Consider the following 19922-nt stretch of genomic DNA (forward strand, 5'->3'; position numbering starts at 1 on the left):
AGGGTATATCGTACGTGACATAAAACGGAAGTCATTTTGATGCTATGCAAATCATCTTGAAAAAAAGTGTCAAGGGTTTTTGGGTTTTCTGTCGTGGTAGTCATTCTTGTGGAATTGCCCATATGTTTATTATAGAGATGTTTATATGGAAAAATATTTAAAAACTTTATTCCACAAGAAACATTCTAGTGCATTGTAAAGTTAACAAATTATGGGTTGAAACGTTCTAAGCTTGTGCTATACATATAAGTTCAAATACTTTAAATTAAATATAGTTTATCAGCCAAATTATGAATAAAAACTTCCCTGGAATTTTGTTCCCCTTAAGTTTTTTCCCATTGAATTTGTATAGGAATAATAGGAAAAGGGAAAAAACTCCAGGGGATTTTTATTCATAATTGGGCTGTATATGTTTTTTTTAAGTTTTACAAAAATCGAAAGCCCCTTTTTTGTATAGCAAATTGGAATCGTTTATCTTTCACATAAAATGTCGTTCGACGGTGTTGTCGCCAAACTAAAATTAATTTTCTTTTCGTATCAATAAAGTTATTTTATTAAATTTAAAAAACATTCACAATAACATATCAATCCCGTTTTCAATTAAGACGACTATACTTGTCAAAATAACGAAATTAAATTTGTTTTCGATTTTGTTAAACGAACGATTCGAATAAAAACGAATTCGTTACATATTATTTATTTCTAAAGATTTTGCTTATTGCACCAATTTAAAATGTTGAATCCCTTTATTCTGAACTTTATGACAAAAGCAAAATTATAACAATAATGTTTTTAATACAATAATGATTCCCAATTACAATTTTCTCTAAAATTGTAACCAAGTTTGCAAAACCTTTAGGGGTTTGATTTGTCAGCTGGTCAACTTTCATTTCGCTTTGAAAATATTGAGGCTTAAATTACTTGCTGCACTGTGTTATGATTCATTTATAACTATCATTCATAACTTATGAATGATAGAATAGATTCCGAGCGAACACCAGTTTCCAGGCCGAAACCGAACCAAACCTATTATTCGGCAAACAAAAATCAGTATTCGCTCTAATCCAATTTTCGATATTAATTAAGGTATTTATAGACGGCAATACTGAGTATTAACACTTTTCAAATTTAAAATATTATTGAAATCAGCCGGTATTTCAAAAAATCGTTTCGAAAAAACATTTATTGTTTACACAATAGTACCACAAATATTTTATTTCTTTGTTGATATATATTTTTCTGAAAACTTTATTTTTATTTTATATTTTCTTGACATTTTTATTTGCCTTATTTGTTTTTATAAATACATACCCGATACATATGAAAATAAAAAGTTTTTGAATTGTTTTAAACAAATTTTCAATACCGACCGTAAATCAAAAATATCATTTGTATTTTTTGAAAATCTAATACAAATTTTGTTTAGACCATGGTAGAACCAACCAGGTACAATTATTAGGGAGAGTTTTCAATATTTACCCCTACAACGTCAAATAACGCATTTACTCTCATCAGTTTTTATTTTGTTTTCGCAATGTTTTGCACGTTATATTAAAACTAACACATATTTATTTAGAAAAAATTTAATTTGAATTGAATATTTCACGAAAAAAAGTAAATACACAAAAATTTGTTTAATTAATTTATTTTTGTATTAGACATTTCGTTTTGTTTTTTTTCTAATTTTCTTTTGTTTGACGTTATAGGGAATGTATAATTGAGAACGTACTTTTTAATAATTGTACCTTGCTTGTTCTGCCATGGTTTAGACGATGAAATTGTATTATGATACTTGAGTTTTTGACAAATATTAATACTGAGTATTGCCGTCTATAAATACCTTTAATGATATTAAGAGTAGCGAATATTTCAATTAATTTTTTTAGGTGCCCGCCAAGGTTGCCAACTCTTTAGCTCTGAAAATGGCTAGATTTTGAATTAAAAATGGCTAGAAATGGCTAAAACCCAAAAATAACTGAATACAAATTCATAAATGTTACATTTCTTGCCTCAATTACCACGAAGTCTGGTTATGTATTACTGACAGTTTTCAAAAATAATTTTTGCCGACTTCGTGTTAATGGGATTTAGCAGATTAACCCCCATTTTCTCAATTAATAGAATTTTTGTATGAGAACTGTCAGGATGTCGTCACGATAAAAAATAATCAGAGATTGAGAAAATGGGGATAAATATTGTAATATCAATAATTTTTTATTCCTTTTTGATAAATTAAACAAATTTCTGGGCACTTACATTCAAAATGGGATCCATTGAGGAAATGCAAAATTGATTTTTGAATATGCCTGATGTGTTTGCTTTGGAAACAATTTCGAAGCCTGTTTTCAAAAAACCAATAATATTCTCATCAAATCTTTGTCATTTGATAAAAAATACTGTTTTATTTTTAAAAAATTCCAAAAATGTTCAAGAAAAGTATAAAATAAAACAGGCTAAGACAAAATAAAATGGCTAGATCTTCCGGCTAGATAAAATCTAGCCATTTTTTTATGGCTAAATGAAAATAAAATCGCTAGATCTAGCCGGAAAATGGCTAAATTGGCAACCTTGGTGCCCGCAGCTTTATATAGAATCTATATCTATCTATATTATAGATAAATTTTTCACAATTCAATATTGTATCTTTGTCTTAATAAAAAGTGTTTTTGAATGAACTGTTTGTCTGAATGATTTCTAGATACGGGGAGGGACCAAAATTACGTCATTTTCCTTTCCTAATCTATTGACCTGGATACACGCTTGTCTTAGACATTTTACAATAACATATGAGTCCTTGGGTTTAAGCTATGGTATTCTAAATTTGTTTTCTTCTTAAAAATTCCATAATCTTTGTTTTTTTGAAAAGTTTCGAATCTTAACATACAAGCCTTGAGTCATATTCATAAAAATGCGATTGCAATAGCTCCAATTCCTGATACATTTTATCACATTGATGGTCATTGAGCAAATTTCATTAAGGCATCAGATTCTGAATATTTACTCATCAATTTATTAAAACTACGACATGATGGATAAACTTGTAATACAAGTTTAAATTTATATTAATAAGGTCTAATTTGTGTTGAGAAAAAAAAATAAATTAGAAATATGCTCCCATTTCTAAGTACATATGTATATGTACATCTATTTATACTTATTTTCCTCTTTTATTTATTTATTATCATATTTTAATCACAACTAAATTTGTTTAATATTATAGGGCGATGGTAATACATCGTTTCTGCGAGCGGCCAGAGCTGGAAATCTAGATAAAGTGTTGGAACACTTGAAAAATAACATTGACATAAATACCAGCAATGCTGTAAGTTTAAAATTATCTACATATTTATTAGAGTGCGGTTATTATGTTAGCTTTCCATTGTACTTTTTGCTATTATAGAATGGATTAAATGCACTGCATTTGGCTTCCAAAGATGGACACATTCATGTTGTGTCAGAGCTATTAAGACGAGGTGCAATTGTTGATAGCGCTACCAAAAAGGGTAACACAGCACTGCATATTGCCTCGTTGGCTGGTCAGGAGGAGGTTGTTAAAATGCTTTTGCAACATGGAGCTTCCGTAAATGTACAATCGCAGAATGGTTTCACACCACTCTATATGGCAGCTCAGGAAAATCACGACTCTGTAGTCAAATTGCTATTGTCCAATGGAGCTAATCAAAGTTTGGCCACTGAGGATGGCTTCACACCACTAGCAGTTGCCATGCAACAGGGTCACGATAAGGTTGTGGCAGTTTTGCTCGAAAGCGATACACGCGGTAAGGTGAGATTGCCGGCCCTGCATATTGCTGCTAAAAAGGATGACGTTAAGGCTGCTACATTGCTCTTGGACGTAAGTTTACACACTTCTAGTACATCAATTGAACAATTGAATATTTCGAAATTTTTAATTTTCAGAACGATCACAATCCGGATGTCACTTCAAAATCTGGCTTCACACCTTTGCACATTGCCTCGCACTATGGCAACCAAGCTATAGCTAATTTATTAATACAAAAGGGTGCCGATGTAAACTTCTCGGCAAAGCACAATATCAGTCCTCTGCACGTGGCAGCCAAATGGGGCAAAACAAATATGGTTTCGTTGCTATTGGAAAAGGGAGCAAACATCGAAGCTAAAACCCGTGACGGCCTTACACCCCTACACTGCGCAGCACGTTCGGGACACGAACAGGTTGTGGACATGCTACTGGAGCGAGGTGCTCCGATTAGTGCTAAGACCAAAAATGGCTTAGCTCCTCTCCATATGGCAGCACAGGGTGAGCATGTGGATGCTGCTCGCATCTTACTCTATCACCGGGCTCCGGTCGATGAGGTCACCGTCGACTATTTGACAGCACTTCATGTAGCTGCTCACTGTGGCCACGTGCGTGTTGCTAAGCTCTTATTGGATCGCAATGCGGACGCCAATGCCAGAGCATTGAATGGATTTACCCCTCTGCACATTGCCTGTAAAAAGAATCGTATTAAGGTTGTCGAATTGTTGTTGCGTCATGGCGCCAGTATTAGTGCTACCACTGAGAGTGGTTTGACTCCACTGCACGTGGCTGCCTTTATGGGTTGCATGAATATTGTAATCTATTTGTTGCAACATGATGCCAGTCCCGATGTACCCACTGTACGCGGTGAAACACCATTGCATTTAGCCGCAAGAGCCAACCAGGTATGCATACGGAAGAGCATGATATGAATTGATTGATTGATTGTTATGTTTATATACTTTTCAGACTGATATAATTCGCATTTTATTGCGCAATGGTGCCCAGGTTGATGCGCGAGCTCGTGAGCAACAAACTCCATTGCACATTGCATCACGCTTAGGTAATGTGGACATTGTTATGTTGCTGTTGCAGCATGGTGCCCAAGTTGATGCTACCACCAAGGACATGTACACAGCGTTACACATCGCTGCCAAGGAGGGTCAAGATGAGGTAAAACAGTTAATTGCCAAAAAGATTCTGGATCACATTGATACTGTATATTTGATGCAATTATTTTGGATACGTCATCAAGAGTATTTTATTTGAAATTCTTACATACATACATATGTTTTTCTTACTTTTTTATAATTCTTTATTTATTGTTTTGTTGTTGTTTCATTTTGCAATCGATTATTATTATTATTTTCAATTATGTACTTTATATCGAACGACACTTATTTATGTATTTTCAATAATATTATTTTGCTGAAAGTTTTAGTGGTGTGGTGACAACACCTTTATAGCTTAATTAAAATTATTTTTTGTTTCTGTTACTTTCTTTTTACATAAAATGTAAAAAAGTTGATTATTTATTTGTAAAATAAAAAAATATACATTTATTATTTTATTCCCATGGATTTTCTGTTTATTATTTTCACTTTATATTATTATTTTCCATTATAGTTAGAATGTTGATATATCAGTGTATGATTTAGTGGTTTTCTTCAGAAATTATAAGTTTAATATTTCTTATAAATTCTTAATAAATCCTTCAAATAGCATCATTTATCGTATTTTTTTTATTTGATTTTCCGTTCGTTTATATTATAATTTTATAATTTTTACAAATATAAAGTTGGCATAATTTTAGGCGTATTTATTTTATGTCTAAATTATTTTATATTGCAGCCTTAAAGTATGCCATCATAAATTATGTTAGTTAGTGCATTTTCATATGCCAGTGGTTCTCAAATGGTGGTCGTATTAGGTTTTGTTTTATGTTTCTAAAATAAAAAGCAAATCGACACTGAAAATTTTATTCAAAATATGTATAACAAAAGTCTATATATTTTGTAAAAAATTTGTTCATCAAGAGGACTTAACACGTCTGTTAATCATAAATGTGTGAAAAAGCCAAAACAATTTTTATATATAGTGCACGTAACTGAATGTTTATAACCAAATTAATTAATGTGCCGTTTATATATTGCTAATTTGGGCCAAGGCAAAATAAAATTATTTTTTAAATAATTTTTATCGACATCATGTTGTTAGGAAAATATCACCTTTATATTAGGGATTTTTCAATTAAAGTTAAAGTTTGTGTTTTCCAATAAAATATAGAAATTACCAAAGTTTATTCAAATACGCCCATTTGTTCCAAAGTACATAATCATGTGTATTTATATATGGTTTAGCTTTTACATTTATTATTTATTAATATTACATTAGCATGAAGTCCATATTTCCTTTCAATTCAATGTTAGTTAGCCAGTGCATTGAAAACTCCTGATTTAATGGAGACCATCTCCACAACACGAGATAGCGTCAAACCATTCCCAGTGGATGTTAGCTATATATAGTATCCAGATATCATAGACATAGATACGAAGTCAGATCCTCCACAAGACCAAGAATTCTCGAAAAACAGAGTTCTGGAGTGCAGTAGACTATAAGCCTTGGTAGATTATCCATTGGTGCCATGAGACTGGTTTGACTCCATTATCTGTAGATCCAGTCGCCGGTTATGTTAAGTCTAATCTGAAAAAATTTCGCTGGTGAAAAAGTTGGAACTTTATCATTATTTTTATTGATGCAAAAACCTTCACAAAAGTTTTAAATCTCACGAATTCAATTTTCCTGAGTAACGTATTAATTTTAAGGCTCCGCAAGAGGCATTTGGTATTCAATGACTCTGTATGTCAGCAGATCCGAAATATATTTTACAATCTATTAGCCGATTCCATGTTCCTACTGGGGATGCCTAATAGTTTCTGGTTCCACATTTTTGAAAGCTCCTTCTGCAGTGGTGAATATTACTGTATATTTTTAGTTTTAACTCTGTCACTGTATTTATGCTTTGATTCTGGGCCATGTACCCTCATAAATGCTCCCTCAGGTTTAAAACCGGCCTTTAAGCCTGCTAGTCCAACAGATGAATATTATGTTCAGTAACCATGATTATTTTGAAACTTGAATTGGATCTTCTTTTCCAAAGATATCAATAGAAAGGATGAAATACTGATTGATTGATTTATTGATCAATAATGTTTAGGAAAATAATGGGAATTTCTCAAGAAACAACCAGTTTCACAGTTATATCTGTCATATCGAAACCTTAACTACTGTTCCTGAGAAACAGGATCGTTTAGAGGTTTTGCTTTATTAAAATATTTGTTCAAAGTTAAATACTCATGCGATTTTTGGTCAAATGTTTGTTTATCTAACAAATACATATAGATCGGGAAAGGTTTAAAACCCTAAACATTTATTAATTTTATTTTGAAATTTTTATTTTTTGGTTCAATATTTATCTAAAAGCCTTTTAAATCTGTGATTAAGAAAAGTAAGTAACCATCATTAATTGAAAAATTCTAGGTTGCGGCTGTTCTAATTGAGAATGGTGCAGCATTAGATGCAGCCACCAAAAAAGGATTTACTCCTCTACATTTAACTGCAAAATATGGCCACATCAAAGTGGCCCAACTACTGCTGCAAAAGGAAGCCGACGTTGATGCCCAGGGCAAAAACGGTGTCACACCCTTACATGTGGCTTGTCATTATGACAACCAAAATGTTGCACTGCTGCTATTAGAGAAGGGCGCTAGTCCACATGCCACAGCAAAGAACGGTCACACACCACTACATATTGCAGCACGTAAAAATCAAATGGACATTGCTACAACTCTATTGGAGTACGGAGCCCAAGCCAATGCCGAGAGCAAAGCTGGTTTCACTCCTCTTCATTTAAGTTGCCAAGAGGGGCACAGTGAAATTTCCAATTTATTAATTGAACACAAGGCGGGTGTAAATCATCCGGCCAAGAATGGTTTGACACCAATGCATCTATGTGCCCAGGAGGATAATGTTAATGTCGCTGAAATATTGCAACGCAATGGAGCCAATATTGATATGGCCACCAAGGCGGGCTACACACCGCTGCACGTGGCCGCCCATTTCGGTCAGGCCAACATGGTGCGTTTCCTGTTGCAACATGGAGCCAATGTTGATGCCGCTACATCGATTGGCTACACGCCTCTACATCAAAGTGCCCAACAAGGTCATTGCCATATTGTAAAACTGTTGCTGGAGCACAATGCAAATGCCAACGCTCAGACCACAAGTGGCCAGACACCATTGGACATTGCTCGTAAATTGGGCTATATTAGTGTATTGGATTCACTTAAGTCAATAACAGATGAGCCTGAGGGTTCCAGCCAATTGCATTCGGACGAGAAGTATCGTGTTGTTGCCCCTGAGGCCATGCATGAGTCCTTTATGTCGGATTCGGAAGAAGAAGGAGGTACGTATCAATTGCTCAATAACTTATTCCACACACATGGAGTTGTTACCTTTGCTCTTTAGATATTAGAATAATGAATTTTGCACAACAACAAATCATTGTTTCTTTTGGTTTTATTATTTCTTTAGATTTGTTTTATTTTCTTAATATGGCTCAGAACATGGAGAAAGAAATATTGAGCGGAAGCTCAAACCAAAAAATTACACACATACGTGTGTTGTTTTTGCTCACCACTTAGGTTTTTGACAATTGAGTTCGGTGTTTGACAAAAGAGTTTCCGATCAATGTGTTTTTTATCCATGGCTCAGAACCTTCGTTTCAATACCTATACAAACAATATTAAACCCTAAATATATATAATTTCATGTTCAGCCTACACTAATCAGATCATCATTTACTATCAAATACTAATTAAAATTACAATTTTATATTCAACACTGATGTGTTTGAAACACTTTTGAGCCGTTATTTTTCAAAGTACTCATACACACATTTATTATTTGCCTATATTACGTTTGGATTTGTGTGTGTGTATATGATTTTGGTTTGTTTGTTTGTCTAATTGAATTTCCATTGTGTCATTTAGGTGACACAAATGATTGGGATCCATGTTTGGGCATAAAAAGTGACCGCCTCAACAATGATAGCCACGTTTATCTGCCTTATTATCGCGGTGAATCATTATTTTTATCCTGTAAGTTATGGGGTCCTTAATAGTTTCCTCTTTTATACAAAACACATCCATACATACATACATATACATATGAACATTTACATAGATGTTATTTTGTTTGTTTGTATGAATTTATGTACAGCGTCAATCAAATCATTTGAAATAAAAATCCCATCCCCACATTTTTGAACTGCATCTACATATAACAATTGAAAATATAATGAAGAACTATGTGATAGTACATCAATCAAATAGCAACTCTGTGTTACAGACAAAAAACTGTCTTTTTATCCTTTGACTTTATATACCCACCATCAAAAAAGAAGGGGGATGTATCGATTTTGTCATTCCGTTTGCAACACATCGAAATTTTCATCGCAGACACACAAAAGTATACATACATACACACAGCCTCAGAAGTAAAATTTTTGTTTTTTTTAAGATCATAAAAATCATTATATTCCGATTTAAACCTTTTTTTTGAACCGAATATATTATTCAACTCAATCTCCAACAAACCGAAACTTTTAAACTTGAATCGATGGATAGATTTTAGGATTTTCATTATCTTAAAAAAATAAAAATAATCAAATAATTTTCAAATAGGTTTGTTCGGTATTGCAAATGGGAAATATCGGTCCATGATTTCATCTAGCCCCCATACGCCGGAATACTGTCTGAGCAGTTATAAATTACACCCCATATAACCCCTATATCAGAAAAATATTTTATTGTAAAATATATATACAAGATTCCAAGAATATTCCAAAAATATTCGAATTTGTGTGCCAATAAAGTTTTAATATTTCCCACGTTTCTCTTAATCTAATCAGTTCTATTTGCCTTAGAAGAAGAGAAATATTTCGCGAGAAGAAAGATATTTATAAAAAAAATCCTGTGAATTGACCAGCGCACAGTGGTATAGAAAAAAAAATAGGGAAATAAATTTATAACTTTTAAACCCTTAGTCCGATTTGAATGAAATTTAACATGTTTTAAATTTTTTTCCTGAATTTTTTAATTGTCAAAATCCCCTATCCTTTCTAATCAACTATCCTTTCTATCTTATGTTTGGGATTTTTTAGATTGTAGGCTATAATCTCCATAACACGGGCTGGGTTATCGCAATAATTATGAACATATTTGGCTATCTAAAATGGGTCATTATATATTTTGATATCGACTATGCGATTTGAGTATTTTTGCCCTATTTTACATAAAAATTGTCGTTTTTTGGATGGACCTGGTCCCCTCGGTATCAAACATTTTCAAAGTTGTTTTTATTTCAAATATTTTATGTAAAGGCAGCTTTTCAAAAAGTATAAATTCCTAATACATCTTCTTAGAAATTTTTTAGATAACTTAAAAAGAAAAAAAGTATTTTTTTTTTACCAAAAACTGAATTTAATTTTTTGAATTTAAATGCATATAACTTTGGAGTCAGTCACGATCTTTGAACAATTTTTTTTTGTTTGCCATATACATTTATTGTTAGCCCAATAAAAGAAAAATGGAGAAAATCGGGAAATATTTGGACCGATTGTTATAAAAAAAACATGTGTAGGGTGGGTAAAAATTTTGAAAATTTAATTTTCAAATTGAAATATAGAGATAATTGAAAGCTACGACGAGGTAGTGCTCGTTAAGGAGATTCTATATACATATGTATGTAATTTTTTGAAATCGGAACACAGATGAAGAACATACCCGAGGTGTCCTACTTTGCCAGGCCCATGTGGTCAAAATTGAAAACTTAAACTCGACAACACTTCTTCTTTACGCATGTAAAATTTCATTCAAATCTATACCACTGTGCAGCGCTGCCGCTTTAACAACAAATAAAGCATTAACTACAAAATAACAGCAAAAACAAATGGAGCCTTAAAAATTACGCCAAAATAATTTACGTATGTATGTATATCAATTACTCATATTTAAGTAAGTTTTTTTGTAATAAAACGTTACGTGAAATTGGAAATATTATAGGAAAACCCCCCTCCAGCGTACAAATTATCTGAAGAATTTCTGCCGTTTTCGATTTTTCATGAGTTTTTTAAAACAACAAAATTTGCTATTTTCATGTAAAAAATATATTTTTTGCTTCAATTTGTTATTATAACTCCGAAACTACTGAGCCGATTGAAACTCAATATATAAACGGATTAAAGGTTATGTAAATTTCAACTTTTCTAAGTTTAATTCAATAATATCGAACTAACCCTTTTTGAGTTATCATAAATTATGTGGAGAAACATCTAAAAAAATTAAAAATTTTGGAAAAAAAAAATCTATCCATAGAATTAAAAATAATTTACCATATTTGTACTTATTAAATAATATTTAAATAATGGAAACTAGCAACAAACAAAATCACGGTCTGGTAGTCCAAAAAACAGTTTAAAATGAGAACTCGAAGAACGCTATATTGTTAAGTCTTTTAAAAATGAATTGTTACAAAACTCAAACGCAAGCAACTCCCCCGTGAAACTTCATAATATCAATGTGTTAGTTAGATATGAGTCAAAATATAATATTTTTGATCCGAATGATGCCACTAAAATATGGAGAAAAATTCGTGTTTGCTTTTCTTAATATTAGGTGTACTTAAACTTTATTGCTTCACTGTAATTATTTAAAATATTTGTTTTAAATTTTTCCGTATCCGTTTTTCGAAAATTTTTGGAACCTATTTTCATCCCGATCTGATGTTACCTAAAATATTTCTAAATTCACATATTTTTTATGTATCTTATAAAATGAGCAAAAATGTTTAAAATGTTATGTGCTGTTTTTCTATAGCGAACGAGTACTTTGAGTGGAAATTTAACATGTGTTTTGTTATTGTAACAAAAACAAAATACATGTAAAACGTCCACTCAAAGCTCTCGTTCGCTATAGAAAAACAGCACATTAATCACAAAGAAAGAATGAGAAATAAATAAAACAATTTGCTAGAAATGTTACAAATATTTTAGTTAAACTAAAAGCTTGTTTTATAACCCAAATAAATGATATCCATATTGTGATTGTCTTAAACATATAGGTAACATCAGATCGCAGAGAAATTAGGTTTCGAAAAATTCGAATAAAATTCAAACTAGATTAATTTTGAAAAACTAAAAAGCCGTTGTTTCGGCGAATTTATATGATGTATTAATATAAACATCGTATTAATATAAACATCGACCCATTTTTCTTCCATTCTTCTGATAATATGGGAAAGGGATTTGTGTGTAAAATGTTTTGACCGACACCGTATATAGTTTTGTATACCAACTAACATCTTGCATATGTATTAATAAGTAGTACATGTGTGTAATTAATGTATGTATGTATGTATGTATGTATGTAAATGTCATGTAAATGTTTTCTCTTTAATCACAATTTATGTATTTACTTATTTAAGTATGTATGTATGTGTAAATAATGTTATCTGTTGTACATAGTCTATTATATTTTATTATACATACACAAATACATACATACATTTCTATATAAAGAGACATGTAAATACGTACATATGTACATATGTGTTCAGATAATAAATAATGAAATAGAAAAAACAAATACATATTTCTATACACCACATGGATGGAAAAGTCTCGGGATTAGCAACGAAAAATAACGAGTCGTAAGGATATACATACATACAATACCCATATACATACATATATTCTGGATAGGACTGTTAATAGCAACTATCCGAAAGCCCCATATTTCTGACGGATCCAAATCAGATTTACGTTCGGGAATTTTGGTATTTAAAATCAGCTAAATCGGCCCATAAATGGTTGATATATGTATACATAAGTTTTCGGCAATATTTTTGGCAGTGATTTGAACCTTAACGATTTCGCAATTTTTGCCAATAATTTCGTCAATATGTCATTAATTTAGACTGTTGCTCAGTTATATTAAAACAAATACAGAATATTATTTCTTAATCCATAGAAGGTATATACTGACGATTTCACAGAAAGGTCAGTATATATAAAGGTGTCGAAAGGTAAAATTTTGAAATATTTGTTTCAATTCCAATATTCAAAAAATATCCTGAAAACCCAGGACGTGACCTCTCCTTCTGAGCGTTAAATTTTTAGTGGTCTTTCACTCGAATATCTTATAGAATTTGAAACATACATACATCTTTAAGTTTTTATAATAGTTTTGTTTTGGATTTTGTTAAATAATAACAAATTGATTTCTACTTTAACATTTTTAAAAATAATTGCTTTTTGAGTTCCAAATATCATTCATAAATCTAGATTAATTTACAGCATTCAATTCTTGAGATTTCGTCATCTGGAAAATGAAATGATTCGATTGATTTCTGAAATTTGTAAACATGTTTGACAAAGCATATCTATGAAAGAAGGGTTTCTGATTGCTTCGAAAATTATATATTCTGGATCCTTATACAATTTAAAGATGATCTAGCTATGTCCGTCCATCTGTCTTATGAAGACACAATAGTCATATAGGGAAAGTCGTATGAAGGATGTCAGAAATTTCTAGCACTTTAACTTTTCGATCATTTAAAATATTTAATTTGATTTGAACGTTCTTGTCATTTCAATATACCAATAATTAAAAGTATAACACAAATACTTTATCCAAGTATTAGAATAAGTTGTACTTTTGTTTGTGAGTCCAGAGACTTTGAATCCATGTAAATATACACAATAACTACAAATATACCATACACGGGACTTATGAACTCGATCGCTTATCATAAAGTGTAGTACTTTTCTACTGTAAATAATTAAATTTCTGTATGTGATTTAAGAATAATTGGCTCAATTTTGTTTTTAATTGAAATAAAATCAAATCAAATCTATTAATTATTATTTATACATATTTAAAAATATACAGTTGCAAGCTAAACTATACACAGCATCACATAATTATTTATTATATTTTTAATTAACAATAAAAGCTTCCAATACAAAAGAGATTATACCATTGAAATTTATCAAATATTAGTTGACCGTGGCGGCTTCGCCCGGTAGAAATTTACTAATGTTAGTTCTTCAAGTTTCTCCAACCCACATACACTTGCCTGTTCTTATTTATTTGCAACTAAAATATCTAAATTTCTACTGCATACTTTAGGGGGCTTTTTTATTACAGTTGACTGGAATCAAAAAAAATGTCCGAGTTTTATCCGGAATTTTTTTTCATTACAAACCATCTCCTGAAAATTTTGAATCGAATAAAAAAAATCAGCCAAATCGCTCCAGCCGTTCTCACGTGATGGCATTACATACATGGACTATTTCATTTTTATATATATAGATAGAAGATAACTAATCTGACTTGCAAAAAATTACTGATAGAAGTGCTAACAGAACTTATTTAAGTCAAATCTAATTTGAAAAAACTTTAATTCTGCGATCGGCTCAAGTTCAATCGCTGAAACCAGCGCATGATGCGCTAATTTAAACGGTCATAAATGTAACATTTATTGTCCGATTTTATTAAAAAATAAAAAATGTTGTTACAAACAACTTAAATTGATATTTTCTAGTTATGATCTTGTCGAAGGTGTGATTATGGTTCACATCTTTAGTTTTGTAAAGTTGGAACATTTCAAATCGTCTTGTATACAAATTTAAGACATGGAAGTATGCATATGCGATTATAATAATCACCTTACAATCTACGTCTGTATCAAGATTCGCTACGGATCGGGCTAATTCGTAGTTTCATTACATCCAATATTATTGTGATCTGTAGCTTTCTGTGACAACGCACAGTAAGTTAAACCGCAAGAAGTAGTAATAAATTTGAATCTTCTAAATTACTGGTACAATTGCAAAATGATGTATAAACGAATAATAGAGGAGGACAACTTTATGAAAACTTTATACAGCTTGTAAATTGTACAAATAAGTACAAATATCAACGAATGAAACTTTGTAATATAGCAAGTGGGAAGGCAATGAAATTCATATTTATTTCACCATGTTATCTCTTTTAAGGGTACTGAAGTTTAAATTTTTAAAATTTTCGTTTTTCCCCTTGACTTTGTGAAATAAACATGCATTTCTTTACTTTTCCACTTGCTTTATTATAAAGTTTCACTCATTGAGATCCGTCCGTATTTGTATAAGTTACAAGCTGTATAACGTTTTCATAACCAGTGGTGGTCGACTTTGAGACCCTGTATCTCATCTTGTATTCTACAAGAATGGTCACAAATTTAATTTTCTTAAAGCCTATGTCTTCCTCTACGATTCGTTCATACATATCATACATACCTTGATCTTATATTAATATTACCAAGTGCCTTTCTGACAGCCGGACTATGAATATGGTGATATCGCTTGAATACATCGGCTTTAGATATCAGCCTAGAAGCTTTAGACACCGCACTCATTTTTGTTTGGAAATGCTGGATTAGTTTCTTAGTCTAGAGCTATGTCTAATTCCCAAAATTTTCACGGAAAACTATACTTCTCGGTTACTTATAGCTTCAGTATAATGATTCAAGTACTTCGATTGAATTCTTGGGGTAATGCTTGTGGTAATCTCTTTGTCCTAATGGACTTGACACGTTATAATCGGTTTTTGGCTTTAAATATGAGTGTTCGCATATCTTAATATCGAGTTGATCATTCTGTCTCCGCTTCAGATTATATTCATTGAACATTTCCTCCGTAGCTATTAAACTACTCTGAGCCACTATTTTATTCATCCGTTCCACAAATGAAACAAAATGTCCACATTTAAAAAAAAGAGAACTCTCGCTATTATTACGGACTTGATCGGACGGGATCTTGCACAAAGAATGTTGATATGGCTTTGTAAATCTGATAACATTTCAAATGCTGATTCATGAGTCCATAATTTGTCAAAGAACTGAAGAGTATGAAAACCACCCATTACCAAGTAATACAGGATATAAAGAATTGCTTTTACTAAAACGCATAAAGATAGTCTCGTAATAATTTAAAACAAATTGCATGAATATTTTTGTTTATTTTTTCACATTCAAAATTATTTAAAATGCATGATTAAATTTAAATGAAATTAAAAATATGAAAAATATATATACATACTCGTATATCGAGCCCTAGCAGCGAAAATATATTAAGTGCATAACAACAAATTTTACAGAATAAGCTCTTTTTGTGATGTTTACATGTTTTAATTTAATGTAGTGTGAATTTGAGCAAATTATAAAATTGTGAAGGTACTTGGTACGACTTTGAAATTTCCACAGATTATATAAACAGTCCTAAATTATCGATTTGCATTAAAAACGGGAATCGAATATATTGTTGATTAAGCTATTTTCGTTGTTTTGGGCTCGATATATGAATCTATAAACAGTTATATTAACTTACATATGAAAAAATATACATATATGTACGTATATTATGTATTTATGTAGATGAACAGAGAGTGAGATACAAATTTAATTCATTTGCCATTCTTGTATGTATTTTCAAAATCACTGCACTTAATCCTCATCTTGCCTGCTCGCTCTCTTCAATTGTATTTGAAATTGGAATGAATATGAATTATTTGCTAAATAACCATCACAAATGACACAATCGCTGAAACAAAATGCTACTCGTGCAACTATTGAAAATCATCAGGCGAAGATAATATGCTTTCCGATCAACCTTATCGCTATCTGACAGTTGATGAAATGAAATCCTTAGGAGATGATTCTCTGCCCATTGATGTGACACGCGATGAACGTGTCGACTCGAACCGTATGGCCCAAAGCGCTGAATACGGAGCCGGTTTGCAGCAACAGCAACCGATTGTCGAGGATGCCATAAGTCCACACAAGGCTCAGACTTATAATGCTGGTGCGGGTAAATCAATGGTAGATGGTATTTATATGGCCAATGGTCTTAACGAAGACGATCACCGGCATGTTGGGTAAGTAATAGCGGACTTGTTTGGATGACTTGATTTTAAAACTGATTCCTTTACTCTCGTTTTCATTTCTTAACGAACACGAACACGAACAGACGCAAACTGCAATGGAAGAGGTAATTTTGCTGAATTCGGAACATTAGCCAAGTTGATTTTTATTCGTTTCTTTGTTTTCCAGTTTCTTAGTATCGTTCTTAGTAGATGCTCGTGGCGGTGCTATGCGCGGATGTCGCCATAGTGGAGTACGCATGATTATACCATCACGTTCAACTTGCCAGCCCACACGCGTCACTTGCCGTTACGTCAAACCCCAGCGCACCATGCATCCTCCTCAATTAATGGAGGGTGAAGCATTGGCTAGCCGTGTCTTAGAACTGGGTCCAGTCTCTACAAAGTTCATTGGTCCCGTAATCATGGAAGTACCACATTTTGCTTCGCTACGCGGCAAAGAGCGTGAAATCATTATACTTCGTTCCGATAATGGTGAAACCTGGCGAGAGCATACTATCGATAATTCCGAGGAAATTATCCATGATGTTTTGCAACAATGTTTTGAGCCAGAAGGTAAGCGAAACGTGTATTCTAAGCGAAATTATTGAAATGCATTATTTAAATTTCAATTTATAATTTTCAGAAATCGCTCAATTGGAAGAGCAAGCCGGAAACCATGTGTGTCGCTTTGTAACCTACGACTTTCCGCAATATTTTGCGGTGGTTACGCGTATACGTCAGGAAGTGCATGCAATTGGTCCCGAAGGTGGCATGGTATCCAGTACTGTAGTGCCTCAAGTTCAGGCCGTATTTCCGCAAGGTGCTTTAACCAAGAAGATAAAAGTTGGCTTACAGGTAAATCTATTTAAACCACGCAAAGGTGTTGCGCCAGAAAAACTACGTAAAATAAGTGTTAATCATGTACCAAAGAAGAAGCGCTTCTCGCTTATTTGGTAAATCATTTTGCAATTACAAATAAAACCAATAAGTAAAAATTACATAAATATTGCAAATTAAAAAAACAAAAAAACTTAAAACACTTAAACTAACATAAATAGAATAGAATACATACTGACAAAAATTGTCTTAGTTGAGATAAAACACACAAGTACACAAGTTTTCAACTGAAAACTAAACTTACATAACAATTTATACGGTTTCTTTGATTTTAACTTGATTAATTTAATTTACGAATTAATGCTGACAAGATTATCTATCACGTATAATGATGCTAACACAATAATACTTATGTACTTTTTTGTACTTAAAATGCACTCTATTGCTTAATCTCTTCCTTAATCTTCCATTAATAAGTATTTAAATTTTTACAAATCAAAACGAATCCTAAGATCATGAATAAATTTAACAAATCAAAAATCATTTATGCATATTTTTATTGTTAATAATTTCATTTGTATTTTAATTTAAGCAAATTCTATATCATGTTAACTTATTAAGGTAATTCAAGTCACCGTTTTTTACCCTTGCGAAAATGCAAAATTTCGCACATTCACAAAAACCATTCGTATAATGGATGTTATTTTTGTGATTGTGCAAATGTTGACATTTTCGCAAGGGTAAAAAACGGAAACGTGAATTACCTTATTTATGGCTACTAATTATTGAGAACAGAGTTCTTGGAAACGTGACGACAATTTTTAACTGGCTTATAGAATTTAAATTTTATAATAAGACAATTTTTAATTGTATTTCCTAATAATTACGAAAAATTTTATAAATATTTTATATTCTCAGCTCTTTGTTATAAGTTAAATTTACCATACATTCGATTATGGAACTGCAATCATTGTTCTTGATTGCAGTATTTTGATATAAAATTAATACTTTTGAACATGGGTGAATCCATCTCAAAGTGTACACAAGTTCGATTTGACATATCCCATTTAAATTATTATGTATTGCAAGTACATACATGTCAAATAAAAAAAATTTTGACTACTCTCTCTTTCCGGTCCAAAAATATAACTTCTTGAATATAAAAAAAATTCTTGCCATATCTTGAGATAAGAAGCCTAAATGCCTTTAATTCAAAAAACCGATCTTTGTAAAATTAAAAATATATAATGATAACCAAACTTTCCTCGTTCCTGCTGAAAAGTTTCGAGGTGTACGTACACTCGTTTAAATGTTATGAACCAAAATATGCTCTGAAATTATATTAAAAAAGATTAAGTTAAAGTTTATAGTGATTAATAGGGACTAATCAAAGATTGATAGCTGCCTTCAGCTGCCTTCAGGTACAGTTTAGTCATCGATCCTTTCAGAATAGTTTTGCTAGCTTCGAGTATGTTTCCATAATCAATGAGTCCATTGATGTTCAAGGCTTTGAAGGAAACTACTGCCAAAATATTTAAAACTATTATAAGATCTAGATAATGTCCTGATTTCAAGCAAGGCGAATTCATTACAGGTGACGTTAAAAAGCCAGTTGGCCATTTTTTGCTCTATAAGTTTTCTGACTTCTATCTGTCAAAGTTTGTTTACATTGGTTTATTATTTAAATATAACGTTTATGTTTTATCAAATTAAGATCTGAACAATTTCTGACGTTTTCGATTTTTCTTTATTTTTTTAAAACCAAAAAAAAAAATAGCTATTTTTACGTAAAAGATGTATTTTTTGCTTCAATTTGTTATTTTAACTCCAAAACTACTGAGCCTATATATACTACTACTGGAATATATAAACGGATTAAATTTAATAATAATAATAATAATATCGGACCAACCGTTTTTAAGTTATCATTAATTATGTGGAGAAACGTCTAAAAAAATTCACAATTTTACTTAAATTTTTCTAAAAGAAACCCATCCATAGAATTTAAAATTTGGACCATATTTGTACTACTGGAACCACAATACATCAAAATTGTGTAGTGGTTTAAAAAGCCTCTAAAATTTGTTAGACTTTGTTGTCCTGTGTTATTATCATTGATCGTCTGACATCATTACCTTCATAATTTAATATGGCTTCTGATTCCATTACTAACTTCAGGTTGAGTAGAGTATTTGTTCAAGTCGTTTCTTCTGGTTTAGAGAAATGAGCTTCCTCTAATTTTAAAAGAAACACATTCTAGTTTAAATATCAATATGTGATGATAA

The 19922-nt window shown here is 31.6% G+C and overlaps 1 protein-coding gene across 1 annotated transcript in view; it reads left to right on the forward strand.

Moving 5' to 3' along the window:
- Ank2 (Ankyrin 2) overlaps window positions 1–17766 on the forward strand; it is a 53442-nt gene extending 35676 nt beyond the window's left edge. The window contains exons 2-10 of the mRNA XM_065506212.1: window positions 3221–3322; window positions 3401–3853; window positions 3919–4683; window positions 4748–4951; window positions 7319–8243; window positions 16521–16812; window positions 16905–16925; window positions 16988–17373; window positions 17444–17766. Of these exons, the coding sequence (XP_065362284.1) occupies window positions 3221–3322; window positions 3401–3853; window positions 3919–4683; window positions 4748–4951; window positions 7319–8243; window positions 16521–16812; window positions 16905–16925; window positions 16988–17373; window positions 17444–17757 (3462 nt within the window). The 3' untranslated portion in view covers window positions 17758–17766. The remainder of the gene's footprint in view (window positions 1–3220; window positions 3323–3400; window positions 3854–3918; window positions 4684–4747; window positions 4952–7318; window positions 8244–16520; window positions 16813–16904; window positions 16926–16987; window positions 17374–17443) is intronic.
- The last annotated feature ends 2156 nt before the right edge of the window (window positions 17767–19922 follow it).

The sequence above is a fragment of the Calliphora vicina genome, chromosome 3 (genome assembly GCF_958450345.1).
Source record: "Calliphora vicina chromosome 3, idCalVici1.1, whole genome shotgun sequence".
Lineage (NCBI taxonomy): Eukaryota > Metazoa > Arthropoda > Insecta > Diptera > Calliphoridae > Calliphora > Calliphora vicina.